The sequence below is a fragment of the Xenia sp. Carnegie-2017 genome, unplaced genomic scaffold, assembly GCF_021976095.1.
Source record: "Xenia sp. Carnegie-2017 unplaced genomic scaffold, XeniaSp_v1 HiC_scaffold_25, whole genome shotgun sequence".
NCBI classification, from domain to species: Eukaryota; Metazoa; Cnidaria; class Anthozoa; order Malacalcyonacea; family Xeniidae; genus Xenia; species Xenia sp. Carnegie-2017.
This window is the reverse complement of record NW_025813488.1, coordinates 8,728,534-8,746,478: the sequence shown is the minus strand read 5'-3', so window position 1 is coordinate 8,746,478 and position 17,945 is coordinate 8,728,534. Positions and strand designations below refer to the sequence as shown.

General features: G+C 36.5%; 3 protein-coding genes across 4 annotated transcripts; 1 reads left to right on the top strand and 2 right to left on the bottom strand.

The window, feature by feature from the left end:
• Positions 1-3,107: 3,107 nt before the first annotated feature.
• LOC124453348 (chromatin assembly factor 1 subunit B-like) lies at positions 3,108-10,377 on the bottom strand. Its single transcript, XM_047004156.1, has 12 exons — positions 10,196-10,377; positions 9,478-9,610; positions 9,288-9,402; positions 8,478-8,581; positions 8,188-8,375; positions 7,927-8,026; positions 6,704-6,773; positions 6,545-6,627; positions 6,437-6,476; positions 5,828-5,953; positions 5,053-5,243; positions 3,108-4,258 (listed from the first exon to the last, which is right to left on the bottom strand). The coding sequence occupies exons 1-12, from the start codon at positions 10,313-10,315 to the stop codon at positions 3,291-3,293; spliced, it is 2,238 nt and encodes a 745-aa protein (XP_046860112.1). The 5' UTR covers positions 10,316-10,377; the 3' UTR covers positions 3,108-3,290.
• A 637-nt stretch (positions 10,378-11,014) lies between these two features.
• LOC124452471 lies at positions 11,015-12,117 on the top strand. The gene has a single exon (XM_047003032.1). The coding sequence runs from the start codon at positions 11,160-11,162 to the stop codon at positions 11,958-11,960; it is 801 nt and encodes a 266-aa protein (XP_046858988.1). The 5' UTR covers positions 11,015-11,159; the 3' UTR covers positions 11,961-12,117.
• Positions 12,118-17,945, bottom strand: LOC124452469 (interleukin enhancer-binding factor 2-like). 2 transcript variants are annotated; one of them, XM_047003029.1, is made up of 17 exons: positions 17,770-17,945; positions 17,376-17,484; positions 17,225-17,281; positions 17,104-17,151; positions 16,531-16,608; positions 15,750-15,852; positions 15,563-15,631; positions 14,824-14,850; positions 14,668-14,757; positions 14,510-14,588; positions 14,339-14,432; positions 14,185-14,237; positions 14,012-14,081; positions 13,846-13,890; positions 13,378-13,452; positions 13,193-13,217; positions 12,118-12,449 (listed from the first exon to the last, which is right to left on the bottom strand). In XM_047003029.1, exons 1-17 carry the CDS (start codon positions 17,772-17,774, stop codon positions 12,232-12,234), a joined length of 1,245 nt encoding a protein of 414 aa, XP_046858985.1. In that variant the 5' UTR covers positions 17,775-17,945; the 3' UTR covers positions 12,118-12,231. The 2 variants fall into 2 exon arrangements, with proteins under 2 accessions (XP_046858985.1, XP_046858986.1); XM_047003030.1 differs by having other exon boundaries at positions 12,118-12,446.

Below are 17,945 nucleotides of genomic sequence, written 5' to 3'. Positions count from 1 at the left end.
TTTGATCGATTAAACTCTTTAGTCTATACGAAAAAGTATATCATAGTTCATTTACGGTTCACGAGAGAGAAGTTAGCTTATTTGTTATCATTGCTATTTTGCTTCTTTTCATGCAACGGGCAATGGCTTTTTTCGCCACAATTGTAGAATTTTTACTTGTTTCTTTAAAAAAGTAAATATTAAATCTCTGGATATTTACGGATTTTCTGTAATTCAGTTTCTGCATAGGTTTGGTAAATGAAAACAAACAATATTGTGTAGAAATTACTTTAAGTAACCTTTTTGTGATGTTCTGAAGTGCAACTGCATCAAATACTTGTAAAGTTTTAGCACATTTTGATTTTGTTGTATTGATATATGAATTGGGCAAAATGCAAATAATCATCAAAACAGTTATGCTTCCAATGGTGTTTATAATTCAATTGTAGTTTTAATACTTCTACCTTTCTTTTTCACTTTGTTTTGTTTTTCCTATATTTGCAATAAAAGTGCACTATAATTTGAATGATTAACCTTAATAATAAATTTCATAAGCAGTTGGTAGTGCATTTTGTTCTCTGAGTATCCACATCTGGTGTTTTGTTCATACAAGAATGATGAAGTGCAACTAGATATGTCATAGCAAGGCAATAAAACCAAATGAATTACATACCTATAGTGTACTTTTATGCTAGAAGCTTAAAAGCTTTTTAGAAATTAGAAAGTTATTGGATTATATTACCTCTATATCATCAATCTCATGATAAGAAATAAGAAGCAAAAAATTTGTAGAAAAGCTTTGAAAAGTGAAAAACCTTTCTTTAAAAAAGCAGCAATAATGCATATGATAAATCTCCATTCTGTACTCTAATAGGTAAATAAGCTCAAATTTTTCTTAAAGAAATATAAGAAATATATAAGAAATATACAGTACAGTAATTTTAAAGGTTTCATCACTGAATCTTTAATGCTTCAGTATAGTGCATTAGATATTAGTAACATTTAAACAACACTCAACTAAAATATTTTGATAAAGATATGACATGATTTAAACATTAAGTTATATAAAACCCAATGGCTTATACAGTTTGATGCTTCACATCTGCATCAAGTCATCATCAATCTCAGTACAAATGTTTACATAGACACAAACTTTATGGCCTTTCCATTTTATATGTTGTGAATTGACATTTAATTAAGCATCAAAACACACACAACCTTCTTGCCATCTTTTTTTGGTTCATGAACTTTAACTTCAAAGCATTCAAGGCATCATTAGTGAATCCATTGTCTCCATCCATAGAATTTGAACATGATCAAATTAAATAACTCTGGATAAGGCAGACAATAAATCAATTATCTTTACAGCATTATCATTTTTTAAGACTCTGCCTGGTCAATAACATCTTCCAGTCATCTTTACTCCTTGGTCTTCCCTGCATGTTGTCAGCAAATAGAACATAACAAGCTCTGCTCCAAATCATGGGTACTGTTGGGGCTGATCATTTCCTTTTGATACTTTTCACAGAGCAAAATGTGTGCAGGGTATTTTTTGCTTTAGGGAAACTTTTGCAAATAGATAGGTAAATTTACGATTTCATGCATTAACAAATGACAGAAAAGTATGCAGAATTTTATAGACAAAAACAGGAAAACATCAGTATATTTGGCGTTCAAGTCAGTCTTAAAAAATACGATCTTTAATATGTATTTTATGGCTTTTCAAGTGCATGTATAATTGCTTTTCAATCGTTGACGGACTAACAAAACAAACAACTACCTCACCTGTGAGAAGCGATATGTTCCTTTTTGTGGAAACTACGACATCCAACAATTGAACGATTGAAGTGTTGGCATTATAAAAGAAATGCCAAAATAGAATCGTCACAGAATATGGAACTAACGATATCCATATTCTGTGATATCGTGTTTGTTTTTGAAGAATTCTTTATAATTTACTACAGACACCAGGGGGAGGTCGAGAATATTATTTTTCTGCAAAGCGATCATTTCAGCGGAAATACGTCCGTTGGCCGCCATTTTTTTGGTGACCTCGCCCCAGTAAAGTTAGCCGCTCCAGTTATTATAGAACTCAATGGAAGCTATCATCACAATCATTACGAAACAAATATGCTACAACTTGACAAGTATTTCATGCAGTTCTTGTTCAGACCACAAAAATCTCAAAGGTTCTCGTGATTTGTATACTATATTTTTTTCATTATTCATTTACGAAACGCGAGATTGCATGCACAAATATCCTACAGTTGTTGCGAAAAAGGCCGTCACATGAAAGACAGCAAAAAACTAATGACAATAAATGAGCTAACATTTCTCTCGTGATCCGTTGAGATAAAATATATCTTGTTTCGCGCAGACTACAAACTTTGATCAAGCAAATCATTAAACGACAGTTACGACGCGCACATCTGCATTCATGTGGCCAACAAATAGCTCGTTCGTCAATAGTTAAAAAAGGCGTCCGTCGTAGAAGCCGACAACTGGCAACCACCGTTGACTCGCTGTTACGAATTGCAGGTTTTTACCTTGATTTTCATCAAAAAATTGCTTGCCGAATCCCAATACACATACATTTTCCTCACTTTTTCCTCAGGAGGGAGTGGGAAATTGTGAAATTTTCGGAAAAGCGGTCAATTTCGGTAAATCTCAGCGGCAACGGACGAAATCCGCCAATTTTTTGGCGTCATCAGATATCTAAGGCCGCGCTTGAGATAGCCGCTCCAGTTATTATAGAACTCAATAGTCTAGGCATGTATATTGTGAGTTAGCCTCCAGTTGTTGTAGAGTTCACTGGGGGGTCCACAACAAAAATTTGACATTAAAATTTGAAATTTTTGAATTTTTAAACTGTCGCCTTAGTAACGTCCTAGCAACAGATTTTTTGTGCTTTAAAGCTTCAAAAGAAGCCATTTTTTTATAACAAAAAAACGTTTTTGTCAATATTACATGACGCTGACATAGCGCTTTAAGAAGTTACCGCTGTGTGTGAGGGCCCTAATATCGTCTCGTTTCTCGTTTGTTCATTGCAATTACAATTTTCTACAGTGCAATTACACATTTTTACGGTGCAATTCCAGATAAACTGCACTCCAACCAACCAGTCACAGTTGAGAAAAACATCTCAAAGTATATTATTAAACGCAGAATAATAAATAAATCTCGAAAAGTAAAAACTATCACTGCTGTACCTTGTACAAAACTATATCATTTCAGAAAACAAAAACATCCTAAGCAACAATAGTGGTTCTCTATCAAACAAAGTTTACATGTACATAATTCTTGTCCATTGACTAATTCAAAATAATCACTTCTGGTTCCAAAGGCACTGGGTGTTTGCCAGGTCTACTTGAATAATTCCTTTCTTTGAAAGTGGAACTTTCGTCGACCGTCGCTACAACCTGAGGTGGAGTCGTCTCTTTGCTGACGTCATTTACATCAGCACAATTACAGTGAGGCATCGGAGAAGAGGTAAAGGGATGACCATTGACATTTTGGTTGTTGGGTGGAGATGAATTTGGCGTAGATTTCAAAGTAATAAAACTAACACGACGAGGTTTGGGTTGTATTGGAGATGGACGCTCCGGGCTTATTGTCGTTTGAATTGATGTTGACGGTTTCGAGTCTTGACTGTGATGTTGTTCATCTGAATTCCCAACAGTCTTTATTGTCACAGGCTGCGGTGTTAGAAGAGAAGTTGAGCATATGCCGTCCATTTTGGTCTCCTCCGCTGATAAATTGGTGGTTGTCAAAGAGACGTTTTCACAGTTATTCTCGGTCGTTTTCGGATCAACGTTTGTCATTTCGATATTCATATGCTCTACACGAGAATCACCGGTGAGATCTTCTGTACTTTCCGTTTTTGTTGATACGGGCCATACCTCTGTAGACATTTCCTTTAGCGCCGGAGAAGGCTGCAAAGTGACAAAGTTCACTCTGCGAGGTCGTTTTCTTGCAGTTGTTGAACAATGTGTGGTAGGGCTTGTGTCTTGCAAAGGCTTTGTGACAAGCGTTGAAACCGCTTCGTCCTTCTTACACGAAAGGTTATGAATCGGCTTTATCATATTTAAACTACCATTACCGGATAGTGGTGCTGTTCGCCCCGCTTCTTGTCTAACATTTTCCTCATTCTTTTCACAAACAGAACTAAAATCATCGCCAGCACAGTTGTTTTTCATCCGTGAGGGCTTGACAGTCATAAAGTTCTTAATGGACACTTTTTCAATCTTTGGCGAAACTACGTTCTCCTCTCTGGTTAACGCTGAAAATACGCATTAACAATCGTGACTGCAGCCGAAAGCATAGACACAAGTGAGTGAAGCAAAAACTATGAAATAATGAGTAGCAGGGTCATGCTTTGCGCGCCTGATGTTACGTTTTCATAGCGGAAATTTCGTTTGAAGAATGTCTTATCAAAATTAGACTGGTTTGTTGCATCTGGACGATTCGACACATCAATTCAAAGTCTTGTGTAACGTATTCTTCAATGATTTTACTTCCACCGTGCAGCCTAAATTAAGTTAATCGACTCTCACTAGTTCAGTCACTATGTAGTTGGTTTTATAATGTTTTTTTATTGATTTTTATAACTGAAGATTTACAGTGTCACAACAAAGCAAAAAAAACAACAACAAAATAAACTGAACATTTTGTGAAATATCGTCTTCCAAACTATAGCAACACTGCATATTTACGGCTGGTAGCTATAATTCACTTTCTTCTTAATGTGGCCAAAGTTTTTAAGATTGAAGACATACCTTTCCTTCGATATTCACGTTTCTCGTATTTTACGAAGGCCGCCGTCTTCGCGGTGCCCTAAATGGCCAACCAAGAGCGCAAAGCACGACTGCAATACTCGTTCTTTACTGTATGTGAAAGCAGCCAAAAATATGGCCAATAACAGCAAATGTAATAGTAGCAAAAAAACACTGACTTTTTTTGACAGTGTACAAAAATATTTTACGATGTACACCTCGAAAACTGTAAGAAATCACAGCCATAATCAAAATACTAGTAGGTAAATCGCAAATAAAAAAAACATCCCATGAAGCCTACCTGACGTCTTTGACGTTTGTGCATGAGGTATGTTCTTACCAACTGGAGCATTTCCCGCCAAAACTTTAGCATTCTCGATCGTTTCTCTTGCCGTCTTCAAGTAAGGTTCTCCCAGCTCTTTCTCGTGGAAAGTTACCAACGAACAGTAACCATCGCTCGACGATATGGCCAAAAATTTACCGCTGTTCGACCTGAATAAATCCGGCGATGATTACTTACAGTTGGAAAAATATCTCCATAATAGTGGGGGGCACTTTATGAAATATTGAAGGGGGGTCGTCTCCGAGGCACATGATTTCCCAGAGCATGCTACCCAGAACAAAAAGTCAAGGTCCAACTTCGAATGCTGTGGCACAGTATATTGAACATACAGTAGGGCAACTCCATTGAAATTTTTCGTGACACGCATATCTTATACGCACGTGATTACCATAGTGGCAGACAGTCAACTGCTTTTTTTGAGTAATAGGAGCGATGAAATGGCTAACGGCGGCCAGTAATCTAATAAAATATACATCAAATATTTGCACAGCAAAGGGGACCTAATGCGTATTTCCTTTACTGCGGCTTGTACGTTTAATCAACAGATGTCTATATGAAATAGTCATTATTTAACATGAAAGTCACTTTATAAAATAGGTGAGATATGTGGTATTTGGTGCAACATTTTGTCTTTCGAAATCATCTGAGGGAGGGCCCAATGTCCGCCCCCTGCACAACCCACAAATGGATTGAAAATCGAGAGCGATTTCTATGCAAGGATCCGTCAACCTACCATGCAATGTCCGTTAGATTTTCATAATGCATGTTGGTAAGAAATGCAAATGGCAGCAACCGCTGAGTGTCGTAAAGAGCAACGCTGTCCAAAGACGCCACAGCAATCACAATACGATAGGGTAACCTGACGAAATTGAAACAAAAGGATTAATTTTATCAAAGAACGAGTATCGGAGTCATGCCAAGGGTCATGCTTTAGCGCTTAGTTCGCCATTTTAGAAGACCTCGCCAATTAGGAGTGCAATGTAAATAAAACATTAATATACGAAAGTAAAAATGAAAATCTGAAAAACTTTGGTTACGTTAAAAAGAAAGTAAAAGAGTTATGTAGTTTGTAGAAACGATATTTCACAAAATTTTCAGTGAAATTAATGAACGAGACACGGCCATGTAACTTAATTTAGACGGCACGATGGGAGAGAAATCAATGGAGAATAGTTAGGTTACACAAGGCATATAATTGATATGTTGAATCTTCCAGATACTACAAACCAGTCTAGTTTCCCGAAAGTTCCCTTAAGAACACATTAACATTAAGCCGGCAAGACATCAGCATGACCGGCTCCGTTTCAGTCATATAAATCAAGAGAAATGAAAATCCACTTACTTAAAAACTGTTTTCACGCCGTTTTTTTCGCCTTTACCTTCTACACAAAGATGAGCATTACTATAAAAAAGTCCGTGTTGATATTTTTTTTGTTAAAACGTTTCAAACCTGAATTTCTCAGCTGGAAAAGCGTTGGACAACATCGAACGGCAATCGTCGGCTTCTTCAACGCGGGAAAATACATGACAGGCCTAAAAACAAAAACGACATTTTCCTTTATCAGTTTTTTCGACATGTACGTTTGTGTTTAAATATATTGACACGTACTTGTTCAAAGATGCCTTCGTAAAGACATAAGTAGCATTCACAACTTTTTCATTCGCCTCGAACCGTCCAGCTACAACAAAAAGCCGATTCATAAATTTGTATCAGCCCGCGATGGCGTCCAGCATGAATTTTTCTAGGAGGGGTAGTGCTTTAATTTGGATCAGATTTCGCTCAGGAAATCTAATTTAGATTTGCAAGTCACATGTTTTTCACGTGCATATAAAATCGTGTCAGGATTAATATCATGTATATTCTCTAATGATGGCTTTGGAATAAAGCCGAAAGACGGTGCCATCCAGGAAAACTGTTATCGTGGCGAGAATCTCGTCCATACGCAGTTCAAAAGAGATTTGACTCGTCTTTATAATTTTGTAATTTATACATGCAGACTTTATACTCCAACAATTTGTACATATAGAAACTGTTTTTGAAAAATTTGTATAAATTGACTTTATACTTCTCTAAAATCGGTGGTGAATCGCTTGACGATGGTTCCGAATGGATTGCGAAACATTGAGTAGCAATGAAAATTACATTTTAAGACTTAAAAAATCATTTCACTCTACTAACGTTTACTAGTGTTTAGCACTTTCGTTTCAGCAGGAAAAATTATAGAAATTTTAATAGAAATTATATAATGTACGTCAATATTTCGATGATCGAGTTCCATATGTGGAGTTTATTTATCCTTTGATGGTTACACACATCTTTTGCAAGATAATATATATTTCGTTGCACATATCTTTCCTCTTTCAGATGATTCTTAAGTTTTACGTTTTCAATAATCATTGTATTACGTTTTGTAGCAACAACTAAGAAATTGGTTACGTATTCGTAGATGAAGATCGTTCAGGTTAGTAGAGTCTCGAGAAAGATTGTTGATGTTGATGTTGACTGACGTTTTGACATCTTTAGCGATATTGTCATTACAAACATGTAACAGCAATCCCGGGTTCAAACATGGAGTCACTTTATTAGGAAATTGGTTGTAGACGACATACGTAATAAACTTTCTTAATAACAAGCCAGGCAGCATCTGCTGCGACAAGGCATTGATTTTTAGTCATATTATGGATCAGAGGCGTAGACAGGGCCCACGAGAGAGAGCCCTGAAAGAGAGACAATGCCCCTCACTTTACATTAAGGACAAATCAAAATTGCTTTTGGCCAATTGCTTGGTACAATATTTCGTGGGAAAACGCAAATAGCTACAATTTCTTTACCTGGTACAAATAGGAGCGATCCTTCGGGCGAAAACGTCAGTCGACGGAAGAAAGATTGAAGAATCGTTTCATCGTGGAATATTTTCATTTGCCTCGTCGTCTGAAAAAACATTGAGAAAGAAAGCGACGACTTTAAGAGAATTGTGTGTATCCATAGGGATCTTGAGGGTAATCCATTAAGCCAGCGTCAATGAAAGAAACAAACAAAACCTTCATAGTCGAGTGAAGATGAAACAATCAAACAAAGAGTCCTTATTTTACCTGGGTGCCATCTTGAGAGTTATTTGGTAAATTTACTTGACTGATAGTGTAACATCGCCGATAGTTCGACGTGCTGTATATGCGACAAGTTCGATCGCTGGAACACGAGGCTATATAAGATCCACAGGGATCCCAACATACTCCCTGCACGTACTGACGATGATCGGTCAACATTCGCATTTTTTCTCCTTGTGATACAAAAGAAGCGTAGTGTTACAGTGTTAGCTACATACAGAGTGTTAGTAAAGAGTCCATCTCTGTAAACGTCACTACGACGTTCTTACAATCACCTTTGATGACGTCCCATATTATGACACTGTTATCAACAGAGCCAGAAATCAATTGAGAGGCATTCGGAGACCAGGCTATGTCCAACACATCTTCTATATGACCCCTGCGAAACAAGCGAAGTAAAGTGTTCTTGAAATTGTTGAACATCCTGAATTGTGACAGATGTTTGGATTCTGCAGATGGCAAGGATTTCGCGATGACAACACACATTTCACTTTGATGACAGAAATGTTGCTTCATGACCATATAAATAAAGTTGCAAAACTTTTGGAAAAACTGAACTCTTAAGTGTACATGACACAAAATTTTTTATAGTCTTATTTTAAAAATGCCCAAAAACTGCAATGGACTTTCTTTTTAACATTATTGTTTGCGTGCCTAGCTTTAGATTTCTGGAAGTTAGAAAGATTGTGATATTAGAAAATATATGTTCAGTCGTTTCCAAGTTAACAATTCAGCACGTTCGTTATTTGCCTTTACTTTAGCCAAAATTAAACAAATTTGCTTTAATTAGGTAGGTGATCAGTTCACATCACACATCACTCTTCGAAAAAAGACAAGAAAATTTGCAGCAGAACAACAAAACAAAACATGTTTTAAGACACATAGATGAGGAAATGACAGAACATGAGTTCTCCAATGTAAATGTCTCAAAATTGTTAATAATTCCTGAAGTAGGCATATGTAAAGATTGATGTTGAAAAGAAAATCCATTACGCTTTACGAAACTTGTTTAAGATGATATAACTTTTGTTTCATAGGCACTTTAGAACCAAGAAATGCAAAGTGAAACGAGACAAATCAAATACCGAAGGATTTTCGTAGCACGCCAGAATTCTTTGTTATCCATGTCTTCATTGTTCATGCTGTTGTTGCACAGCTCTGATTCTTTCTCACTTAGCATCCAAAGGATGACATAGCAATCTAAAGGATACAGTTTTCACGTGAATATGATAAATGCTTTAAAGAACATCAGTAAAAACAAACAATTCATGTTACCATCTCCTCCAGATGCAAGTATGTTCCCTTCAGGTGCAAATCTTACAATGTTTACAGCCTTTGTGTGACGAGAGAGATTAGATAAGAACTCCACCTTTGAATCGGTCTCATTATGAGAAAGAACCGACCAGATCTACAAAAAATACCAAAAGTACTACATCACTGTCATATGCTTTGGTGTTTGCTGAGTGTAAAAACAGCAAATTTGTAAAGAATTGAATAATGACAATGCTCTGAATCTACATAGAAAGACTAAATCCAGTGAGCCGGCTACACCACTGCATCCCCCCTCCCCTTAATACATGTGTTGCTGATTCTGAAAGTGACTGGGGTCATGGCTTTGAGAATTTCGCTTCCTTGAAGTCCCATAGGTTCTCATGAAGATTACAATCATCAACGAGGTGAGGATCTTGAGCTCCAAAGAACACAGATCGATAGTACCGACGTTCATTCATCAAAGTATAATGCCATATGTGGTATACATGATGAACAAAGCAATTGTTTTGTCAAATCAAGCCATTATTATAATGGTTCATCTCTTCTCATCAGCACAACTTATAAAGATTTTTAATGCAACACTTCATTAACACAATGGTAGTAACGTATAATATTGTCGACTTGCTTATCGATTAAAGAAAGTTTTAAATTTTAGTATATAGTCGATGATACTCATGGTTGTGTATACATCCTAGAATCCGAGCTAAAATCCATACCATACCCGGATATTCGAATCATCTCCACTAGTGGCCAAACGCACTAATTTGTCGTTCGACGCAAAATCTACACTGAGTACACGAAACTTTCCATGCCATGAAATCTCGTGAGTCGCAAGACGCATTTTCTAAAAATGATTTCACAAAAGTGCATCCACCTGCACAATGTCAACAATCTCGTGAACAAACAACTTGAAGAGATTTTCCCGCCAAATTTCCATCTGCCCGCGAAAAATTGAAATGAAAATTCAGTGCTGCCACTTTTTATGTAAAAAATCGATTATTTCTGTCCTAGCCGAAGCTAACGCATCTTGGAGAGGGGATGAGGATGGAGTGGTTGGTAGATGCGACTATCCGAGGCATTTCATAAAGAGGAGCTTTATTTCCTTTCTTTAACAAACAAAAATAAAACAAAGACGAAAAATTCGATTTCTTTTCCCATGCGGGGGGGGGAGGGGTTTTAGCTAGGGAGAGGGCATTTATTGCAGCGAGGTGTCAAATAAAAGCAAACGCTTTAAGAAGGGGTATGTCTGTATGCGTTTTTGTAGGGATAGGAGGGGTTTCTTTGATGGGGAAGGGGTAATTATTGGATCATTTACAGTGTACAAATGACTTTTTTAAGGCAGTTTTATTTAATCAATCAACATCAATCTTCTTATGCATTTGAATCGTGCTGTTTATATGTATAATATGAAATTTGCCTTATGTTATTGGAAAAAAATAATTTTAGCAATTTTAAAGTTTAAAGCTTCTCAAACATCAACTCAAGACATCGGAAGTTACCGTAAAGCTGTCGATTACCGACGTAAGATGAACGAAATAAATCCTTAAATAAATCCAAATAAATCTGAAATAAAATGACAATGAATGAAACACGCGTGACGCGTTGTGGCCTCTTCTCTGGAAAATGGAGTGTTCACTTGATTAAAACCAAAAGAACAAATCTAAAAGAATTATTGGTGTGGAAAGATGAGGCGAAAGAAAGTAAACAAGACAGAACAGTATAGCGAGTCAAAACGCACTAGTGATGAGCCTTCGCGTTGGAAATATTTGGCATTTACCGCGTTATTCGCATTTCCTGGCATGATGTATGCTGCTGAAGGCTTATCGATTTTCACTAAGAACTTTCAACTGTCATACTTGTTCTTGTTGGCGACGGTTTTCCTCACCGCGGCGATTTGTCTTTATTTCCGTGATTATCTGAGACATTCATATAAATTCATCATCCTTATATTTCTACCGTTTCTGCTCTTTCCGACTTTCAAAGTATATTTGTGTTCGCCCGTTCTTTTGGTAAACAAAGACTTTGGTACAAAATTCAAGTTGGGGGCAACTGCGGAGGAAATCCTACAAGATTGCGGAGAATCTTGTGTGAAGCAGATCAGCAGATCTCTTTATTCATTGTCGTTCATCGCACCAAGGATCACTCTTCAGATTAAGCCAAAGGAGATCGTCGATCTGAATGCCACAACGAATTCGGCTTATGGTGGAGACAAAGCCAAAATGTCCAAGTTGTTTCTGATATTTTCGCTCCGCAGTGTCAAGGGGAAAGTTCATTCTCTTTCCATGATAACGAAAGTGCCATTTCGATCAACAAAACTTATCGAAGCCATTGCACAGAAGCGAAGTATGGAACTGACGGGTCGAATTGTGAATATTGGCAAAGATATGTTGGAGATGAAGGCTGGCTTTGAAAGACAACGATTGTTTGTACGACCAGTTGTTTTTCAACCATATCAATTTGAACTAAATAATGACGATAAAACGTAGGATAATAAATTATGAAATGGAAAATTAGACTGAGAATTTTCGACAGAGAATTTTCAGCTAGTATGAATTGTGAAACTATTCTGACAAGAAATATGATAAATTTTATGATCATTGTGCTATTAGCAGGTTGTGCAATAAAAAAAAGAGATGCACTGAATGATGTCTAAAGAATACTTTATTGTAAAAAGAACAAAAGACAAATGGAAACCAGGGTCTCTATCCTGTATATATCAGAATACCGCAAAGGTAGTGTCCAATCATGATTTTTACATCATGTTGTCGTTTCCATATTTTCTTCCAAACTGCCTTCTGCAGGTTGAGAATTTTCCAAGGACATCCTATCTGAAGCGGATCTTCCTGTGTCATCTCCAAGGGCTTCATCACTTTCCATATTCTCTTCTCCATCTGGCTTTTCTTCTTCTTTCTTGTATGCCTTGGAACCGGGTGTAACAATTACGCCACCCCAACTTGTGATTTCTGAGTCAACTGCTGAAAGTGTTTACCCATTAAAGATTATGTGAAATTGATATGTTTGATCAGGAAATCAACCACCATCCCTGTTAGCTCCTTTTTATGAGTTTAAACATAAGACGACCTATATGCTGGAAGCTAGGAAGGGGGGCTATATTATACTGCACCGGCCTCTCAACATTACACCACTAAATGTCAAGGAATTACTGCATAAGGTTGAGTATGATATTCAAGTTGGCAGAGAAACAACACATTTCCATGCAAAACAATTTCAAAACTTCAGCTAATGTGACCTTGTCGGGCAGTTACTTCAATTGCTTACAATTGTAGAACCTATTATTTGAAGATAGAAGTTATGCTTACAGAACATGAGCATAGGAAGATTAATAAGGGCTCATATCCACACATGCATGATATGTCACATTAAGTACATGTTAATATGTTAATAGACTTATAACTTAATTGTCTTTTCTGTTGAATGAGTTGAGTGTTAGTGATGGGTTCATTCACGGTAGGGCTTATGCATTGAGAGCGGGGAAGGGCTTACATGTTGGAGAGGGCTTATGGGTTTACAGGGTGCAAGCAGTAGCAGAACCACAAATTTTAAATTTAAAATAAATTCTTTAAAAACAAAGTTATTGGTTATATATATCTTAAGAATAAAAATGAACCAATCAATGGGTCGAAGTAATTTATTTAGCATATAGCTAGATCTGCCTTTGTGTATGAGAAAAGTTCAATTCATGCTATGAATTACTTACCAACAGCTGGTATTGCTTCAGGTACCTGGAATTAAACACAAACGAAGTGAAAGATTTCCATGCAAATAATTGTTATGTATTTCTAAGTAAAAAGGAAGAGCAACAAACTACTAAACAAGCCAATGTTCAACAGAACTTAAGTAGTTTATCTATTCAAATACACAGTACATATATACAGTACATACCAAACCAAGAATTTCATTCACAGCACCATGAGACAGGCATCTTAGTAGCGTCTGTGCTGCTGTAGTGATGTCATCCTGTAAAAGGAGCAAGATGTTTCATTTGATGTTTTTATGAACAAAAACAAGGAAGACACTTAACAAATATCTGGAGGGGTGGGGAGGTACCCTGAAAAACGAGAAGAATGACAAATTGAGATTTTGGACAGTGGAGTTGAAAGGACAATCTATTTAAATAACTCAAATCTAAATGACTAAATTTAACTTAATTTAATATGAACATGTACTATCCAGTACATGTACCAGAATCCAAACCTTAATGAATGTTAAGTTATTGGCTACCTTAAAAAATCACACAAACTGACACAGGTTTTACCAAAAAATCAATAATCTGTTAGGAGGGGGGGGTCCCTTTTCCCTCCACCTAGTGACTGACTCTGCTTGAAAATTCAAATAAAGATGACAACATACTTGGTCATCTAGACTCAAAACACTTTGAGCTCGAACGTTTCCAGACTAAAAAATTCAGATCATATCTCTTCAAACAATGACTTCTTCAAAAATAGGTTATGCCATATAATTTTGGCTATCCAGAAACAGGTACAATGAAATTTCGATGGTGCACATCATGCAGTACCTCACAAGGATCAATTATGCCAAGCGACCCTGGTAGAAACAGACCAGAAGCTAAAAGCTGTAAAGCTCGCCTACACAAAAAGTTCAGAAATGAGCTTTGAAAACGACAAACAATACAACAAAGAAAAAACAATTATGGATAATACTAAACCATAAAATCCCAATGCTTTTTACCTGAAAGCAACATTTATTGTTACTGGTTCGTTTGCCATGGTTGCACGATGAGCCTAAGACACAAATTTTGTTTGAAATATTACTATGCAAAACTTGCAAAAAGTCATTCAAATGAACAAAGTCTAAAAACTCAAATCATGAGGTGTTCCATTACCAAAAGGTCAATAAGCCAGGGTGTTAAATTTTGCAGACCACTAGTATTGAATCTGTTCTTCAAGTCTTTAAGAATACGAACAAGGATACGAATGCTAAATTTTTTAACAAAAACATTCTTGAAAATGAGTATGTTCTGGGTAGTTTATTATAATTTACAATATGGACATACGTTGTATGAAAAGCATTCTCCTCAAACCATCGAGAGTGGCGAATTGTTGCTAGGCCACCTTCAAGAAGCTTTAAATCAACTGCAAAGCATACAGACAGGTTTATTTTTGGTCTGCAAAAAAGAAGAGTTTTCAAATTTTTTTCCCACCAATCACTTACCTTGAGAATCTCCACGTGCTGCATGAAGATTTCTCGGTAAGGTTGTAATCAAAATCCGAACAACAATACCATTATGTCCATATGTAAATCCTGAAAAGAGTAGCAGGTTAATATTGAGGAAAACCAACTGTCCTCACACAACAATAGTTACCGTACCTCCTTCAGTCACTTGCAGAGATACATCTAAATTGTAAATACATAAGGCGTATGTTTTTGTAAATGTAGATCGTCCAGGTTGGTATAGTCCTGAGAAGGACTGTTTTTGTTGTTGTTGACTGACGTTTCGACAACCTTAGCGGTAGTCATCTTCAGAGTCAAAATTTTGTCGAAAATTTTGCTAAGGTTGTTGAAACATCAGTCAACAACAACAAAAACAGTCCTTCTCAGGACTATACCAACATGGACGATCTACATTTACAAACATGTAACGATACTCCCGGGTTCAAACCATTTACTTTACATACAGTACCGCTCGCGTATTTGTTAACATACGCTACGCGTATGATACGCGTATCATACGAAAATCATACGCGTATCATACGAAAATCATACGCGTATCATACGAAAAACATACGCGTATGATACGAGAACGATACACGTGTGATACGAGAACGATACGCGTATGATACGAGAACGATACGCGTAGGATACGAGAACGATACGCGTATGATACGAGAACGATACGCGTATAATGCGTGAACGATAAGCGTACGTATGATACAAGGATGAAACGCTGTGATAATTGATAGAACTTGTTCATCGTATCATACGCAAAATTATGTTAACAAATACGCGAGCGGTAGTGTAAGGTGTACTTAAATGGAAATTAATCATGATCTAATTGTCATTGAGAGTTTCTTCTTTGAATAAAAGACGTTCTACTTCATAATCATACCTTCTAATCCTAGATCTGGTTCTTTCAACTTGCCATGGATTTCATTGGCAACTACCTGGATGTGATCAGCTTAAAAAAAACAAACGTTGAATGTGATAGGGAAATTACAATTCAGATTAAAAAAAACACAAAGCCTGATTACAATATGCAAACAACAACAATCAAGTTCAAAAATGTCCATACGTACTTGTTGGTAGCTTTTTCAAAATTACAGTGAGATCAGCTACAGGACGACCTGCTATCATTGTTCCCTTTTTGTATGAACCAACTGGTCGAATTTCTTCGATTGCCTAAAATATTTTAAAAAATATGTATGCAATTTAACTTCCTTCCTCAACATAGAGTTTCAAGCTTTTTCTTAAATACAGGGTTCAAGTTTATAAAGGGCATTGCACCCAAAAATTGTTTGGCACTACTGAAAAAATTTGAAAACTTACAATAATATTACTTGAGGCAAGAAAGTTGTTCAGAGAGACTCAGTAAAAATAAAACATTGTTATCACAATGTACAAAAATAACAATAGCCACAGGTCCTAGGCATTCTATTGCTAGCACACTAATGAAGCCCTAGGAAAATTCAGCACACTGTCAGATGGGCATAGTTCTGCCCTTGTTAAACACATTGCAGTTTCCACACAAAGCATTGGTGCCAAAGGCACACACCTCCTCCCCAAAAAATTTGGAGGTGTTCTACATTATGGGACCAACTTTTTTGTAAATGTCCATATTAGATAGAAAAGTCCCAACCCCCCAATCCATAATTGCTATTTACATACAGTGATGTACAGTAAACTTTCAAATTACTTGACACATGTAAATGGCAAAAACGCTTACAAAACAAAGTTAAAGTTGTTTTGAAAACCAAGCTGCAGCTACTGCTAGGAACCAAGCTTATTGATGAAACCAATTCAATAACTAAAACTGAACTTCACAAATTTTGGGCATACAAAATGTACACTACTACTTACAAGATCAGCTGCATTGGGGCAAACTATCAGTGTATCGATAATATCAGTGATTTTTGTGACCAAGTTCAAAACTGCTGCCTACATTGAAGAGAAAGGCAGATGTTTGCTTTAGTAAATGAAAAAATTTAATACACAAAGTTCATGCATCTCAATTGCGATCAGCTAAGAGCGAAAAGATAATTCTTAATGTCTTGCCACCTATAAAACTTTGGAAATTGTCAGTAGGTGGTATAATTCCTAATGTACCAACTGACAACACAAAAAATATAATGGCAGAATCTTGCTTAAGATTTGCAAGTGCTTTTACAAATAGTTTTCGCTCAAATTCAAATATGTGGAAGCAGAAATAACTTTATGGTTTCCATACAAAATATTTTGAAAGCATTCGCTTTTAAAATTGTATAATAAAACAAGTACTGAATTCTGCTTTCGCATGATATCAAGAATCAGACCAATATCTACCTCTAATATTTAGCAAAAAAAATTGACCTGGGTCTGAATAATTTTTGATACCATGCACAACCTCATCCAATAATTGTTAAACATTTGTTCTGTATATTCTTAGCTTTGTACCTGCTCATGAGATGGAGGTGTGAGCTCTTGATTTCGTTTCAAAATAGCCTAGGCATTGAAAACATAATCACATAGTTTTGCTGCATTCAAATTATCACAAGATCAGCTCATGTTTTAAAACCTGTGTAAGCGCATTCTCATCAGCTTTTGGAGCAGCTCTTTGAAATGAGATTGATGCCTGAAAAATTGACGAATGAATTTTGAGTATGTCCGCTGTTTATCAAAAAAGTAAAAATGTGGGAATGAAATCTTGAAAACTGAGTGAATACGACCTTAACAAGGTCAAACGGTGTGTGTGTTACAACAAATCTCTGACCAAGTACGGGTCGATAAAATGCCTGCTGAACGTAGCCCCCTCGTCCACGTCGGCCACCTCTACTCCTAAAAGTGCAAACAAATTACAATATTTGACTGCTTGTCTTACCACAGTAAAGTAATTTTGCATGTACTATAAGTGATCTAAATGTTACTAAATTTAGCCACAATATTATTACCACTCAATCAATGAATGAGCAAAAAGTAATCCGAATAAACTCATGCGACATAACGGCAAAAAAATGGGTATTTTTCGACAATGAGAATATGATTTTATCACGTGGGGTTGGCGAGCATGAATGTTAAACCCCACGCAGAATCAAAATCGAAAATCAGTCGGCACATGCTTACCTCATTCTCGATACAATGCTCAGAAATATTTCAGGAACAGCTCAAAGAAATCGCCATTGACAATGTCACATTGCGAAGTATCAACATCCAGTCATCCAGTGTCAACATCAGTCAGGGATACAACTCCGAAACTCCGTGTTTTCGAAAGTAACCTCGAATAATCACCGCACTCGAAT

What these genes read in the sequence shown, in the direction of transcription:
- LOC124453348 (XM_047004156.1), bottom strand. Translation starts at nt 10,315, where the DNA reads ATGCGTCTTGCGACTCACGAGATTTCATGGCATGGAAAGTTTCGTGTA. An exon ending in AATATGGGACGTCATCAAAG is followed by an intron (nt 8,376 to 8,477) that starts GTGATTGTAAGA and finishes TTGTATCACAAG; the next exon opens with GAGAAAAAATGCGAATGTTG. An exon ending in TTTCCAGCTGAGAAATTCAG is followed by an intron (nt 6,477 to 6,544) that starts GTTTGAAACGTT and finishes ATCTTTGTGTAG; the next exon opens with AAGGTAAAGGCGAAAAAAAC.
- LOC124452469 (XM_047003029.1), bottom strand. An exon ending in ACCAGATCTAGGATTAGAAG is followed by an intron (nt 14,851 to 15,562) that starts GTATGATTATGA and finishes TTTACAATTTAG; the next exon opens with ATGTATCTCTGCAAGTGACT. An exon ending in GAGAATGCTTTTCATACAAC is followed by an intron (nt 14,433 to 14,509) that starts GTATGTCCATAT and finishes TAAAAAATTTAG; the next exon opens with CATTCGTATCCTTGTTCGTA.
- LOC124452471 (XM_047003032.1), top strand. Translation starts at nt 11,160, where the DNA reads ATGAGGCGAAAGAAAGTAAACAAGACAGAACAGTATAGCGAGTCAAAA.